We start from the raw sequence: 15,091 nt of genomic DNA, 5'->3' as shown, positions 1-15,091 counted from the left end.
TTTAAATCTTGTAAAGTGCCTTGCTATGAAAGGCGCTATATAAATAATTTTTTTTTTTTTTTTGTTGTTGTTAGCTATTTGTATTTAAGGAATACTTTTTATACCATTTACATTTTAAGGAAGTTCAGTTTCTTACCTGTTTATTATCCAGTTCCCTATCATTCTCGAACTTATTTCTGTTTTTCAGCAAATATGTAATTATCTGTAAACTAGCACTCAGCATAATTTGTATTTGAATCATCTCCAGTTCTTTTATTAATTCATTTTAATTTTAATTCTGTTCCAGGTGTGAAGAACAATGTGTGTCCAGAACTAGAGAAGAGCAACTGGCACTATCTCCCTGGGCTTCATGATGCAACAGAATCACACAAGCAGTGGGGGAGAGGGGGAGCAGCGCTAACAACAAAGAAGAGAAGGAGAGAGAGAGGAGGAGGACAGAGGGAGGGAGAAGGAAGACAAGAGAGAGAGGAGGAGGAGTGAGAGACAGAGGAGAGAGGGAGAAAGAAAGATAGAGATAAAGAAAGACTGCAGCCATGTCCCAGATGGGTAAGATCCTGCACCTCTACGTGGAAGTAAGATCAGTCCCAGAGGAAGTGGGGGGACCAGTAGGGGAGATGTCGAGGGGTATAGACAGAGGGGGGGTCGTCAGGACAGAATCCCAGTCAACACCCCCCAAACAGAGACGGCCAGCCCCCAGCCCCTCTGTCCCATCAGAAACAGTGCTCAAGCACAGCACCCAGAACACTCCCAGCAGCTCCAATAAGCCCCAGGCTCGACTGACTGCATCCCCCCAGCAACACTGCCAGCAGCCAGCCAGCCCCAGGGAGCAGGCTGCACTGCAGAGACAGAGTCTGCTTTCCGATTGGCCCAGGCGAGAGGGGGTCGGGGGGCCGGAGCTGGCCAATCACAGGACAGTTCCCCTGAAGCGTACAAGATCAGAGTGCAAGCCGTTCAGAGGGGGCTGCAGCTCGCCCATCCCAACTGGCAGGACCACCGCTCCAGCGACGCCGAGCAATGGGAGGAGGGGAGGGACGGGGGAAGGGGGATGCGAGGGCCGGAGGTCAGTGGTCACCTATGGCTACATCGAGAAGGCTAATGTGAAGACTGTGTCCAGCCCCTATCTGTCAAGCCGGCGCCCTGATAAGAAGCTGCAAGAGGAGCCGGTGTGCGTGGAAAACCAGGGGCTCTCTCCTGGCCCCAGCCCCAAACTGGTGCACCTTGGATCAACCAGCAGCCATCCTGCCACCGCTCCCGGGCTGCTCCGCAAAACTCTGAGCTCCATTGCTAAGGCAGCCACCAGCCGCGCCCTGGAGGAATTTGGGTCACCGCAACTGAGAAGGAGAGCAGCGACCCAGGTGGGTTACCAACAAACCCAGCAAAACCAGCAAAACCAGCAGCCGCGGTGCCAGTCCTGGACTGGGAGCCCAGTGTTGTCGGGACGCAATAACCCGAGAATGCCCAGGTCATCTTGCACCATGCCTAGGAGCCCGGCCAGCGACCAGCTCTCTTCCCAGGGCCAGGGAGCAGACAGCCAGGATCCCACCTCCCAAAGCATGACCCTGACACCCCAGGTGCAGCAGTGTTGGACGGGCAGAGAGAGCCCCAGACTGGCCTCCAAACTGAGCCCAGCCCTGGAGACAGGGCCAGGAAGGCCGGCCGGCATCCTGCACCACAGCCCCCAGCTGCAGGTCAGCAGCAATAGCCCCAGGCTCTGCCACAGAGTCAACTTCAAGCTGGGGGATTCAGGGCCCACTGAGGGAGGAGGGGGACAAATTTCTCCAGCCAACAGCCCCGAAGTGGCTCGCAAGCTGGCTCAGGAGGCTAGCAAGCTGTCCTCCATTTTTCAGGCCAGGAGCTCCCAGTCTCCCACTCCTCCCCTTGACAGTCCCAGGATGGATGCTCACAAACTGGGGCGCCCTGTTTCTCCTGCTGCTGGTCTCCAGTACTCCAAATACTCCCAACAAAGGATAGACCTTCAGAAGACAGAGCCGGAACACACTAAGGATTCAGCAGTGGAGTCACCCAGCTTGAGACAGCAAAGGAGCGACGCCCAGGGGACAGACAGTCTGAAGCCTGGACACAACACAGGGACTGTGTCCACGGTCAGGCCTGCAAAGTCCTCCCCCGTGAGAGCCAGGCAGCAGCAGCGGGACAGTCCAAAACCACGGAGACACCCAGATGGACATCAGCGGGGAGACACAGGGGGTGCTGACTGTCCAAATATCCAGAACCAGTATGTAGAGGACAGGGGCTCGCCCAGCGCGGAAATGAGACAAAGAGAGGATGCCCCCAGTCCAAAAGCTGGACAACATGTTGGACAGTGTCCAAGCAGAGCGTCCTCTGTGATGCACGTGAAACAGGGGGACTCCCCCAGCCTGAGGACAGAACAGGAGGGACAGAGGGACAGTCCGAGGCTTGTACATCGTCCTGGACAGTGTGAGGGTCAGGCGTCTCCGGGATGTGGTGGGAGAGACAGTGTGGTCAGCTCAGGCCAGCAGACTGGACAGACAGGGGCCCTCAACGTTTCACAAGAGTCCAACACCAGCCGCAAGAAGAAAGGGAGAGAGGACTCCGACTCTCAGGTACCACGGGGAGGGTGTGTGTGTTGCTGTGCGGGTCTGTGCTGTGCTGTGCTGCGTTGGTTGTGTTTCACTCTGTTGCATTGATGTCTCTCTGGTTGTGTTTCAGTCGGTCAGCCTGTCCTGCTCGCTTGTCCCCTCCATGCACTCTCAGAGAGTTGCCCGCGCAAAGTGGGAGTTCCTGTTCGGGACCATGTCCGAGGACAGCGCAGCTACGGGGGTCAAAGGTCAGTACAGCGCTAACAAATCCTAGCCACTTACAAACAGTAGAGCTAGAAACCTGCGGTCACTATTTTATGTGGCGTATTCATAACGTAGAACACTACAGAAGAGCAGTTTGAGAGCAAGTCGTTCACTCCGCAGTGATTGTTTCGAGACCCCCCTGTAGTTTTTCTGTATCCCTATCCTGCTACTTTGAGGTTTTGGGCCAGTGCTAGGGCCTCATAGTTGACGCTTACATTTAATTTAGAAAGCAACCAAGACAGCATAAAAATCTCCCCTTTGCACCCCCACCTCTCTTCTGTCCACTCTCCTCCTGCAGACCCCCAGGACTCCACCACGCCCCCTAGTGTCGACTCCTCGAGCAATTCTCACACCACTCTGACGCCCCCCTGCTCGCTGGCCCTGAGGGGCAGAGGTGAGGCTCTAGCCAATCACAGCGTGCAGCATGTGGAGGTGGAGCTGGTGACCCCGCCCCCTGCGGTGGGAGGGGCCTGCCCACGCACAGGGATAATCCGGCGTACACTGCAGTACTCGGAGACCGACCTGGACGCCGTGCCACTGCTCTGCTACCGTGAGACCAACATCGACGAGCTGCTGGCAGAGCAGGATGAGGCAGACTCCGCCTTCGGCAGCAACCGCAGCGTCATCGCTACTAGCGAGGAGGAGGAGGGGGGCTGGGGGGACAGGAAACACCGGCGCGCCGCCCCTGAGAAGGAGGAATTGTTTACCCTGGGCCTGGAATGGTGAGACTGTGGTGTTCTTTCTAACCCCTCTATCCCTCTCGCTCTCTCAGCCCCTCCTCTCTCTTTCACTGTCTCTCTCAGCCCCCCCTTTCAGTCTCTTCCTCTCTCTCTCTCTCTCTCAGCCTCTCCTCTCAGTCTTCACTGGGCACCACTCTCAAGTCCCCAATTGATATTCCGGCTCCCCGCCACGCCTTGGAGGAGGGTCTGGACACATTCAGCCGGCACTTTGAGAGCATCATGGAGTCCCACCGTGCCAAGGGCACGTCCTACAGCAGCTTGGACAGCGAGGACCTCCTGTCCTCGAGCCAGACCGTCTTCACCTTTGACCTGCCCACGCTGACCCCCGAGATCCAGGGTCTGATCTGCCAGAGCGCGCGCCTCATCGAGCTCAGCTTCGCCCCCCTGGCCCCCGGAGAGACCCCCGGCCTGTCCACCACAGACTCCGCCCACACCCGCACAGACTCCGCCCACACCACCGCCCCCGAGAGCAGCGGGGAGGAGGGCACCGCCGGGAATACTTCCAGGTCAGTGGCAGGGTGTGCTATCGGACTCGGAACTGCCTTGCATTAAATAGATCCATGCATTAATGTGTTGATTCCAAAGAAAATCTGGCCTTCGGTCACCATTACAGTTGAATACCAATCAATTCACTTCCACGCAACGTGTTTAAAAAAAACATTGGAAGCGAATTGTCCTCTCATCCAGGGCGCTGTAAATGTGAAATATTGGTTTTCTGTATCGGCTTCATCAAGATCAACCCATCACAACACATCTGAGTACTGGTACACTAGTGCCCTCATGCAATGTGCAGGGTGTAGTAAGAGGTAGGTGCCAATAGAGGCTGCCAAAGCTTGCATTTCCAGCACATTTTTCATCCCTACAGTGCTTCAGTTTAAAAAAGAATGGCAGATGGTGGGCCGTGTATTAGAATACTCAGATCCCAGAGGATTATACAGTGGCAGTTACTGTATATACTTCCTGGTTGCAAGACTAATAAATGTGATTGATATTAATGGAAGTGATAATATTATCAGGAGCTGGCTTCATTAACTCTCATGATATTCAACGTGGTGAAGACTCCCATACCAAAGCAGTTTTATCCATCTGTGGTTTTACTATGTGTTTAAGGAGACACACCTGAGCTTGTTATCTATACACTGGAGCTAATCAAGCTCTTAGTAAAGCCTGGAATGGGGGAAATTACTTATTGCCATCCATAGTAAGTAAACTACAAGTGATTTTAAGATATTGACACAGCACTTAAAACAAAGTTTTAACTCAACAACCTGCTTAAAGCAGAGTTGTCCACCATTCTAAATGTTTACTATGGTATTTTGTAATATGCTTTACCATACCTCACTATTCTTTACAATGCTTACCTATGCTGTATGATGCTTTTACTTCATTAGACTTTGCTGGGCTTTTATAAGGGAGGGATTTCTTATACAGCCATTGAAGAAAAACTATCACTAAAGAAATCATTTAGTTTACTAAAAAGCTGACTAGATAGCAGCAACTACACTCAGACACTGCTTAAACATCTTGCATCAGTGCTGCTGCATTTTGACTCTACTTGCTTCTGCCTAAGACTACAGATTGTCCTTGCAGTCTTTCACACACATTAAACCCTTTAACTTCAAGAGAGCCATCATATTGTGGCGCTCAATGAGCTATGTGACTCGTATGCAGCCCTGACTTAAAGATGTATCGTTGGGCTGAAAAAAAAAAAAAATTGAAAGTGTCCCACAGTAAAAGCACAGCAAAGTGTGACAGAGCACAGTGAAAGCACGGTAAAGCATAGGGAAGCATTGTAAAGCACAGAGAGGTCTGGTAAAGCATAGGGAAGCATTGTAAAGAACAGAGAGGTATGGTAAAGCATAGGGAAGCATTGTAAAGCACAGAGAGGTATGGTAAAGCATAGGGAAGCATTGTAAAGCACAGAGAGGTGTGGTAAAGCATAGGGAAGCATTGTAAAGCACAGATAGGTGGTAAAGCATAGGGAAGCATTGTAAAGCACAGAGAGGGATGGTAAAGCATAGGGAAGCATTGTAAAGCACAGATAGGTGGTAAAGCATAGGGAAGCATTGTAAAGCACAGAGAGGGATGGTAAAGCATAGGGAAGCATTGTAAAGCACAGAGAGGTATGGTACAGCATAGGGAAGCATTGTAAAGCACAGAGAGGTCTGGTAAAGCATAGGGAAGCATTGTAAAGCACAGAGAGGTCTGGTAAAGCATAGGGAAGCATTGTAAAGCACAGAGAGGTATGGTACAGCATAGGGAAGCATTGTAAAGCACAGAGAGGTCTGGTAAAGCATAGGGAAGCATTGTAAAGCACAGCGAGGTGTGGTAAAGCATAGGGAAGCATTGTAAAGCACAGGTAGGTGGTAAAGCATAGGGAAGCATTGTAAAGCACAGAGAGGTATGGTAAAGCATAGGGAAGCATTGTAAAGCACAGAGAGGTATGGTACAGCATAGGGAAGCATTGTAAAGCACAGAGAGGGATGGTAAAGCATAGGGAAGCATTGTAAAGCACAGAGAGGTCTGGTAAAGCATAGGGAAGCATTGTAAAGCACAGAGAGGTCTGGTAAAGCATAGGGAAGCATTGTAAAGCACAGAGAGGTATGGTACAGCATAGGGAAGCATTGTAAAGCACAGATAGGTATGGTAAAGCATAGGGAAGCATTGTAAAGCACAGAGAGGTCTGGTAAAGCATAGGGAAGCATTGTAAAGCACAGAGAGGTATGGTATAGCACAGGGAAGCATTGTAAATCACAGAGAGGTGGTAAAGCATAGGGGAGCATTGTAAAGCACAGAGAGGTATGGTACAGCATAGGGAAGCATTGTAAAGCACAGAGAGGTCTGGTAAAGCATAGGGAAGCATTGTAAAGCACAGATAGGTATGGTAAAGCATAGGTAAGCATTGTAAAGCACAGAGAAGGATGGTAAAGCATAGGGGAGCATTGTAAAGCAGAGAGAAGGATGGTAAAGCATATTAATAAACATGACCAACCATTCTAACTAGTGTGAAGTATAACCATGAGAAAAGCATGCTGGAAAACTGCACGTTTAACAACGAGAACAACGTCCTTTTGTTTAAAAATAAAAAAAACTTTTATAAAACAACCCCCTCTTTAAATAACTTGAGGGCGTGTCCTCTGAGACCCTCCCCTCCTACCATTTTCTGCCCTGTCAGCCAATCAGACCTGGCTTGCAGCCAGCCTATCAGGGAGCAGTCTCAATCTGTATCCAAACCGCAGATTAAGTTCCTGGACCAGGAACATACCGGCAGTCTGTATGTCACGTCTAGAAACCTGCTTGTCTGATTGTGCTGACTCTTGCTAAGGATCTTCTTTATTGAGAGTACCAGAATCTGGGGATGTATGGAGGCACTCTGTCTGTCTGTCTCTCTCTGTCTCTCTGTCTCACTGTCCTATCAAGAGAAGCTCTTATTCAGTTGTGATGTAACTTGGTATGGACATACATTAGCCCAATCTATAGAGGGTATCAGAATTCTGGTGTACATGAATCCGTCTTTTATATAGCAATAGTAATTCATATTAGGTAAAACTACATACTTTAAATTCCTATGAACTAGAGATCTTAATACGCTCTATTTGAATTATTTACATACACTGTGGCCCCTCTTTACTGAATACTAATCCTGATAGTGTGAAAGGGAGAGAGAATAGGAGGTGGGAAGTGGCACATACCTGCAGCCGTACAAAGTGCTATTGTGTGAGAGGGAGCAAGGGAGAAAGATAAACAGAGAGAGAGAGAGAGAGAGAGAGAGAGAGAGACGAGCTGAAACAGGAGCCGTCTGGAATTGGGCAGTGCTGGGAACCCAAGGTCAAAAAGAGAGAGCTCACCAGAGAAGAGAAAGAAGAAGAGAAAGGGAGGGAATGAGAGCACAAGAGAAGAGAGGAGGGAGAGAGGGGAAAAGAAGAGGTAGAGAGAGGAGGGAATATGAGATTAAAACAGTGGAGGGGAAAGTAAGGAAAAGAAGAGAGAAAAAAGGGAGAACGGGTGAAAGACAGGATAGAAAAGAAAGGTGCAGTGGAGAGAGAAAGTGAGGGGAAGAGGGATTGTGTACCAGGGTGGTACTGTTCACTTGTGGGTGTAACCTTGTTCAGTTGGGGGTGACCAGTGAATCTAGGTGTTAATTCTGAATTTGGGACGGCTGTTGAATTTAGGGGGTGTGTCAGTGTTGGTTTAGTTGTAACTGTAAATTTTTGGTTTGACTCTTGGAATGGCCCGGCCGCTGCTCTGCTGTTCAGGAGACAGGCTCGTTCGTCACACCAGGGGGCTGTGAGTATCCTGCTGTCAGTCTTCCTCTCAGCTCCAAGGTTGGCTGCTGTATTGTGGTCCTGCAAGCATTACCCTCTGTACAGCACTAAATACTAGGCTAGAACTTTATATAGCCACCATGTTGGGTAGCTGTTGTCGTTCTATTCAATGTTTTATAGTGTTATATAGTTGACCGAGGTTTTTTCATTTTTTTTAATTTGCTTTATGCTGTATTACACTTTGCTATGCTATGCTTTACTGTGGGAGACTTTTACAAAGGGTGTCAATGGAAAGATGGTGTGATTAATCCAAACTGAAGCATGTGATACATTGGCCTTAGCTTTTAACTCCTTAGTCAAAGTCTAGTTTTTTATCAGTGCAATAGAGTTTGGGACTGAGACAGGCTTAATTAGCTCCCGTGATAAAGACATGGATGTTGCCTAGGGTGCTGCAGCCTTGGTGCTGGTTGAAGAGCTGGTGTAACTGGTTCAGGACTCTGTTATTGCTGTTTTAGCAGAACCTTGATTGCATTGACAGCTCCTCTGTGTGTTTGCATTGAGCTTCTCAGTTTCACCTGTCTGTCTTCCAAAGGAGTAGCCAGGTGCCTCAGTGCTCTACCAGCTCTGCACCAAATAATAAGCAAATAAAAAAACTAGCCTAGGGAGAGGGCTGGTAGGATGATGCTGGGGGCTGGTGGGATGTTGCTGGGGGCTGGTGGGATGTTGCTGGGGGCTGGTGGGATGTTGCTGGGGGCTGGTAGAATGATGCTGGGGGCTGGTGGGATGTTGCTGGGGGCTGATGAGATGTTGCTGGGGGCTGATGAGATGTTGCTGGGGCCTGGTGGGATTATGCTGGGGGCTGGTGGGATGTTGCTGGGGGCTGGTGGGATGTTGCTGGGGGCTGATGAGATGTTGCTGGGGCCTGGTGGGATTATGCTGGGGGCTGGTGGGATGTTGCTGGGGGCTGGTTGGATGATGCTGGGGACTGGTGAGATGTTGCTGGGGCCTGGTGGGATTATGCTGGGGGCTGGTCGGATGAGACTGGGGCTGGTGGGTTTATGCTGGGGGCTGGTGGGATGAGACTGCAGGTATTGATGTGTGAAAGAGCTGTTTTCTGAGCTGTTTTCTGAGCTGTTTTCTGAGCTGTTTTCTGAGCTGTTTTCTGAGCTGTTACTGAAGACGCCTCTGAGCTGAGCTGGGCTGAGCAGCTACACAGAGCTCTATTGGAACTCAACAGAAGGGTTCAATTCCTTCAGATGAGACGTAAAAACCAAGGTCCTGTTTAAGTGACTCTGCACCAACAGTTATGATGCATAGTTCACTCCCTAGTCTCTGAAAGTTGCTTTGGATAAAAGCGTCTACTAAATGACAATAGTAATAAATAATTTCAGGAACTAACACAGCTTGTGTGTGATTGTGTGTCTGTGAGTGTGAGTGTGAGTGTGAGAATGTGCATATGTGTGCTTGTGTGAGAGTGTGCATGTGTGTATGTGAGTGTGTCTGGGTAGTTTATCCCAGGGACTCAGCCCTTACTGTCCTTAAAATTACAAACAAAGATCCGCCCCCTGCCCCGTGATGGTCTGCTCGGCTGAGAAGGGGAGGTGCTGGGAGGGCTCTTGGGACAAACCAAACCCGGTGATTGGGTGGGGGCTGGTTTGAACAGTGTTCAGTGAAGCAGGGAATGTGGTGTTGAGAGTTTGAGCAGAGAAAGGAGAGAGAGAGGAGAGAGAGACAGAGAACTCTGACAAAGAGACACAGGTAGGGACAGGCAGGGGGGCTGCAGCAAGGAGAATCATGAGATATAACTGCCTGTCTGTCTGAGCGTCTGTCCCTTTGTTTCTGTGTCTGTCTGTCTCTCCCTCCATGTTTGATGTGGATTACACGTTCCATGTTTTTAAGTTTGTGAAACTCGTTTCAGTTGACCCTGTTTCTTTGGGTGAGTTTTTGGGATCTTTTCCTATGAATGTGTGAGTATATGTGCATGTGACATTTATAGTGCTAATGGAGTCAAAACAAGTCCTCACAAGGTAAGCAAACCAGATAAAACATACCTTTATGAGGACATAGACCATGTTCTGTAATGTTTAAACGTGGATTTTATACAAGTGTTTTAAAAGAAAACTCAGTGCAAGGGTATTGTACTTAAGCCCCAGTAACTTTCATTATTGTGTTGATCCCTCTCCCCAGGCCCCTCTGGAGTTTAGAATAGGAAAACTACATTGTATAGAAGTCAATGCACAGTCCTCATAAACACTCTAAACAAACGTGTGCTTTTGCAAATGAGTGTGTGTGTGTGAGTGTGCGTGTGAATGTGAGTGTGTGAGGGTCTGGTGTCTCTGAGGGCAGAATCACTTTTAGCTAATCATTTCTTTATGATTATAAATTCAGAATACATGTTTTATTAAAGTATGGAGTAAACCCTTTTATACACTTCTGAAGTTTCACCTCACTAGCTGTTACTGAGGATTGGGTGCGGGGGTCAGCACGAGGAAGGGAATGTACACAAACTGGACCGGACAGCGAAGCAGAGCGGGAGGTAGACAGGCGGCCTGGCGGTTCTATTCATGGTTAGACTGTGCACTTACCTTAGGTTCCCCTGGTTTGCCATGTTTATTAACATGCTTTACCATAGCTCATTGTTCTTTACAGCTGCTTTCACTTTGCTTTATTACACTTTGCTTTTACTATGGGGCACTTTTCTAAGGGATGGCCTTGGTTGTGGATGTTGCCTCGGGTACTGGGTTGTAAATCAGGGTACAGTATAGTGGAGGCTGTAGCAGGACCTATGTCATGCTTTGCATACTTCCATACATCTGGGAAAGTGATCACTGGACACGAGAACGGCTTTTGGCTGTAAACTGATACACTCTTGCTCGCTGAGTCATTCTATATAAACAGATTAAATATGTTGCTATCAGCTTTTTGTCTGTTTTTATATTTTAAATGTAGATTTAATGACTAGTAGTATGTTTCCTCTAATCAAGATGAGAGTGTTTATTCTCTTGCACTCTTTGTATGGCAGAGCCCTGACACAGCAAGATGTGCAGGAGACACACTGTACACGCTCAACATGATTAGCTGCGCCTTATTTTCAAGTGATCCTGAGAGGGATAAAACAGCTGGAACATTATAAAACAACTGTCTCCCCTCCCTATCTTTACTCCCTCTCCCACCCCTCTCTCTCCGCAGTGAGCGCCCACCCACCCTGGACTCGGACCCGGAGTCGGACCTGATTGAGCGATTGTGCCTGGGCAGCACCGACACGCTGACCAATGGGAGCAGGGTGGACAGGAACTCTGCCAAGCGATTGGCTAAGAGACTGTACAGCCTGGACGGGTTCAAAAAATCTGACGTGGCCAGACACCTGAGCAAGAAGTAAGGGAGACCGAGAGAGGAAGGGGGGAGAGAGGAGGGATAGAGGAGAGGGAGAGGAAGGAGAGAGGGATAGGGGAGAGGGAGGGGGATGGGAGAGGGAGAGGGAGAGAGGAAGGGGGAGAGGAGGGAGAGGGAGAGAGGAAGGGGAAGAGGAGGGAGAGAGGGATAGAGGAGAGGGAGGAGGATGGGAGAGAGAGGGAAAGAGGAAGAGGGAGAGGAGGGAGAGAGGGATAGAGGTGAGGGAGAGGAGGGAGAGAGGGATAGAGGAGAAGGAGGGGGGTGGGAGAGGGAGTGATTGGGAGTCTTTTTAATGATGTAGTAAATCTTTCCCCCCCCTCTCTCTCTCTCTCTCTCTCTCTCTCTCTCTCTCTCTCTCTCTCTCTCTCTCTCTCTCTCTCTCTCCCTCTCTCCCTTTCTCCACAGTAATGAGTTCAGTAAGATGGTGGCGGAGGAGTATCTTCACTTCTTCAACTTCACAGGAATGAGTCTGGAGCAGGCGCTGCGGTGAGGCCCTGTCATTGAGCTCAGTCAACCAGACAATCAGTCAATCAATCAATCAATCAATCAATCAATCAATCAATCAATCAATCAAACTGCACGTCACCAAAACAACATTGCCTTATATCTTCAAGTGCATTAATGTACAGTATGTTCATAACTGTTCGGTGGCTACCTCTAATCAAGTTACAATATTTCTCGCACACTCATTGCTATGTCACTCTGTGTCAATCATATAAAGAATGATGCTAATGCAGTGCCTGTACCTGTGTATCTCAGAGCCTTCCTGAGGGAGTTTGCTCTGATGGGCGAGACTCAAGAGAGGGAGAGGGTGCTGGCTCACTTCTCATGCAGATACCTGACCTGCAACCCCAGCGTCATCACCTCCGAAGGTAAGAGGGGCTCTGTGTGTGTGTGTCTGTCTGTGTGTCTCTGTGTGTGTTTGTGTATTCTGTCTGGCTGTACTGAGAGCTGCCTTCATCTGTTTCTGTGTCTCCGTGATGTTGTGTTGGTGTGTTGTTGTGTAGGTGTGTTGGTGTGTAGATGTGATGGTGTGTAGATGTGATGGTGTGTAGATGTGTTGGTGTGTAGATGTGTTAATGTGTTGGTGTGTGTGTAGATGTGTAGATGTGTTGGTGTGTGTGTTGATGTCTGGTGTGTAGATGTGTTGGTGTGTAGATGTGTTGATGTGTAGATGTGATGGTGTGTAGATGTATTGGTGTGTAGATGTGTTAATGTGTTGGTGTGTAGATGTGTTGTGTGTAGATGTGTTTGTGTGTTGGTGTGTAGGTGTGTTGGTGTGTACATGTGTTTGTGTGTTGGTGTGTTCTGTATTTAGTGCTGCCTTCACCTGTTTGTATGTCTCTGTGTTTCAGACGGAGTACACACACTGACCTGCGCGTTGATGCTGCTCAATACAGACCTGCACGGACATGTGAGTGAGGGAGAGGAATGACAGGGGGGAGAAGAGTGAGAGAGAAAGTGTATGGAGAGGTGGAAGGGAGAGGGGATTAATACGAAGGAGGGGGTAGAAGGGAGGAGGGGAAATGGATACTTATTACAAAATGCAGACCTCAAATCTCATTCCTTCCAGTTCCAATTCTCATGCCCCCTGTCCCCCTCACAGAACATTGGGAAGAGGATGACCTGTCCTCAATTCATCGCTAATCTAGAAGGGCTCAACAATGGAGCAGACTTTCCCAAAGATCTCCTCAAGGTGAGTGGGAATTGTCCCGGGAATCTTATCTTTCTGCTCTGCTGGGTTTGAAAAGCTTATTCATGTATTTCAGAGCTCTAACACAGTAAGTAAATACAATGATATCTGACCAGAGGATAAAACAGTGTGGGCAGTGAAATGGTTAATTTCTTACTGAACACCACATATAATACAACTGTATTGAGAGAATCATAGAATGAAGCAGGGTACCATCTATGAAGATACTGATGCGTTTGATCTCCTCCTGTTTCCTTCAATGATAGTGCATTTGTCTTTGAACTGTGTGGTTTGTGGTTCGTGTCCAGCCCTTGCCTTTCCATTCGATTCAATGGACTGAGATGCCAACTCATTACGCTGTGTGAAAGTGTGTGGTCTGTATTATTGATGTGGACAGAACAATGTAACAGTGAATGCAGCTGTGTACCAAACTTAAGGCAACAACTCAAAGTGTACGGTTCCTATAGAAGTCACTATCTCAAAGTGTACGGTTCCTATAGAAGTCATTATCTCAAAGTGTACTGTTCCTATAGAAGTCACTATCTCAAAGTGTACGATTCCTATAGAAGTCACTATCTCAAAGTGTACGGTTCCTATAGAAGTCACTATCTCAAAGTGTACGGTTCCTATAGAAGTCATTATCTCAAAGTGTACGATTCCTATAGAAGTCACTATCTCAAAGTGTACGGTTCCTATAGAAGTCACTATCTCAAAGTGTATTATTCCTATAGAAGTCACTATCTCAAAGTGTACGGTTCCTATAGAAGTCACCATCTCAAAGTGTACGGTTCCTATAGAAGTCACTATCTCAAAGTGTATGGTTCCTATAGAAGTCACTATCTCAAAGTGTACGATTCCTATAGAAGTCACCATCTCAAAGTGTACGGTTCCTATAGAAGTCACTATCTCAAAGTGTATGGTTCCTATAGAAGTCACCATCTCAAAGTGCACAGTTCTTATAGAAGTCACCCTCTCAAAGTGTATGGTTCCTATGCAAGTCACTATCTCAAACGGTCTAAAATATATTAAGTTCTGAGACCATGTCTGCAATAGCTTTGTAAAATTGCTGACACTGTCATGTTCATTTTTCACCTGCAACACTAGAGAATTATTGAATGCAGTGCTGCGGTGAGTAGGAAGACAATATCTCAAAACGCTCCTTAAATGTGGTGTTTGTAAATTTAGATGAGGGTTGCGGGACACTGGCACTGGCTACAGTAAGGAAGCGAGAGACTATGAATTGTGTGTGTGTGTGAGACCTCAGGAGCAGCAGCAGTCAGCCTGCTTATTGACAATTTATGAATGCCTATGATTTAATGAGAGAGAGAGAGAGAGAGAGAGAGAGAGAGAGAGAGAGAGAGAGAGAGAGAGAGAGAGGAGAGAGAGAGAGAGAGAGAGAGAGAGAGAGAGAGAGAGAGAGAGAGAGACTTTTAAGATCCTTTATTAAATCATTGCAATTAAAATTAAAATCCATTCAATAACAATAATGTATTAAGATACTTGCTGGCTCTGGGGATCAGCCGAAACCCCCCCAGCATATCAGCATAAAATCCTAAAAAACATCATGTTCTCCTTTGAAAACAGATTTTAACCAAATAAAAGGATAATAAAATGTAATAAAACACAAAAAAACAATATTATCCAAAAAATCTAAATAGTGTTTTTCCTGTAAAAACATATTAATACCGAAGTAATAAAAACACTATAAAACAATAAAACTAAATTAAACAGGAGCTTTCCCTCCTCACTCAATGAGCACAAGGCATCTCCCACACTCCACCTCTCCTGAAAGCCCTCCAGGTTACTGACTATTTTAAAATAATTAAAATCCACCATTACCCGGCTAACTACTAAAATATGAAATAATCTGACAACATCTGTTAGTCCTGCCTCTAAAATCTTATTTTTCCTGGATTTTAAAAAAGCCAATTTTGTCTGCCCTAAAATAAAGTTCATTAAAACACTCCTAATCCTTGTTTTAAAACTATAGGGGAACCCAAAAATAAAAATCGCCTATCTGAAAGTCACCTCAAAAGATTGCAAGAGCAACCCCAGCCTGACACAGTCACTGAACGTGTGGAACACTGTCTCCTCCTCCCCACAGAAACAGCACTCAGCACTGATGCTGGGTGCACTCTTCCTGTAGACACAGCACAGTGCAGGATCCTCCACTGCAGG

At 47.6% G+C, this 15,091-nt stretch overlaps 1 protein-coding gene across 5 annotated transcripts in view; it reads left to right on the top strand.

Annotated features, from left to right (window-relative positions):
- The window catches only part of LOC117417700 (PH and SEC7 domain-containing protein 1-like), a 46,215-nt gene that overhangs the window by 9,309 nt on the left and 21,815 nt on the right, over positions 1-15,091 (top strand). For 4 of the 5 annotated variants that reach the window (XM_058985154.1, XM_058985153.1, XM_058985152.1 and 1 more), the window contains exons 2-10: positions 287-2,582; positions 2,689-2,806; positions 3,121-3,544; positions 3,667-4,068; positions 11,017-11,202; positions 11,626-11,706; positions 11,980-12,092; positions 12,576-12,634; positions 12,827-12,916. In XM_058985154.1, the coding sequence (XP_058841137.1) occupies positions 534-2,582; positions 2,689-2,806; positions 3,121-3,544; positions 3,667-4,068; positions 11,017-11,202; positions 11,626-11,706; positions 11,980-12,092; positions 12,576-12,634; positions 12,827-12,916 (3,522 nt within the window). In that variant the 5' untranslated portion in view covers positions 287-533. Of the gene's footprint in view, positions 1-286; positions 2,583-2,688; positions 2,807-3,120; positions 3,545-3,666; positions 4,069-7,430; positions 7,850-11,016; positions 11,203-11,625; positions 11,707-11,979; positions 12,093-12,575; positions 12,635-12,826; positions 12,917-15,091 lie in introns of those variants that run through there. The other variant, XM_058985156.1, reaches the window with a different exon arrangement.

The sequence above is a fragment of the Acipenser ruthenus genome, chromosome 13 (assembly GCF_902713425.1).
Source record: "Acipenser ruthenus chromosome 13, fAciRut3.2 maternal haplotype, whole genome shotgun sequence".
NCBI lineage: Eukaryota > Metazoa > Chordata > Actinopteri > Acipenseriformes > Acipenseridae > Acipenser > Acipenser ruthenus.
The sequence above is the reverse complement of the archived record's forward strand: the minus strand, read 5'-3'. Positions and strand labels throughout refer to the sequence as shown.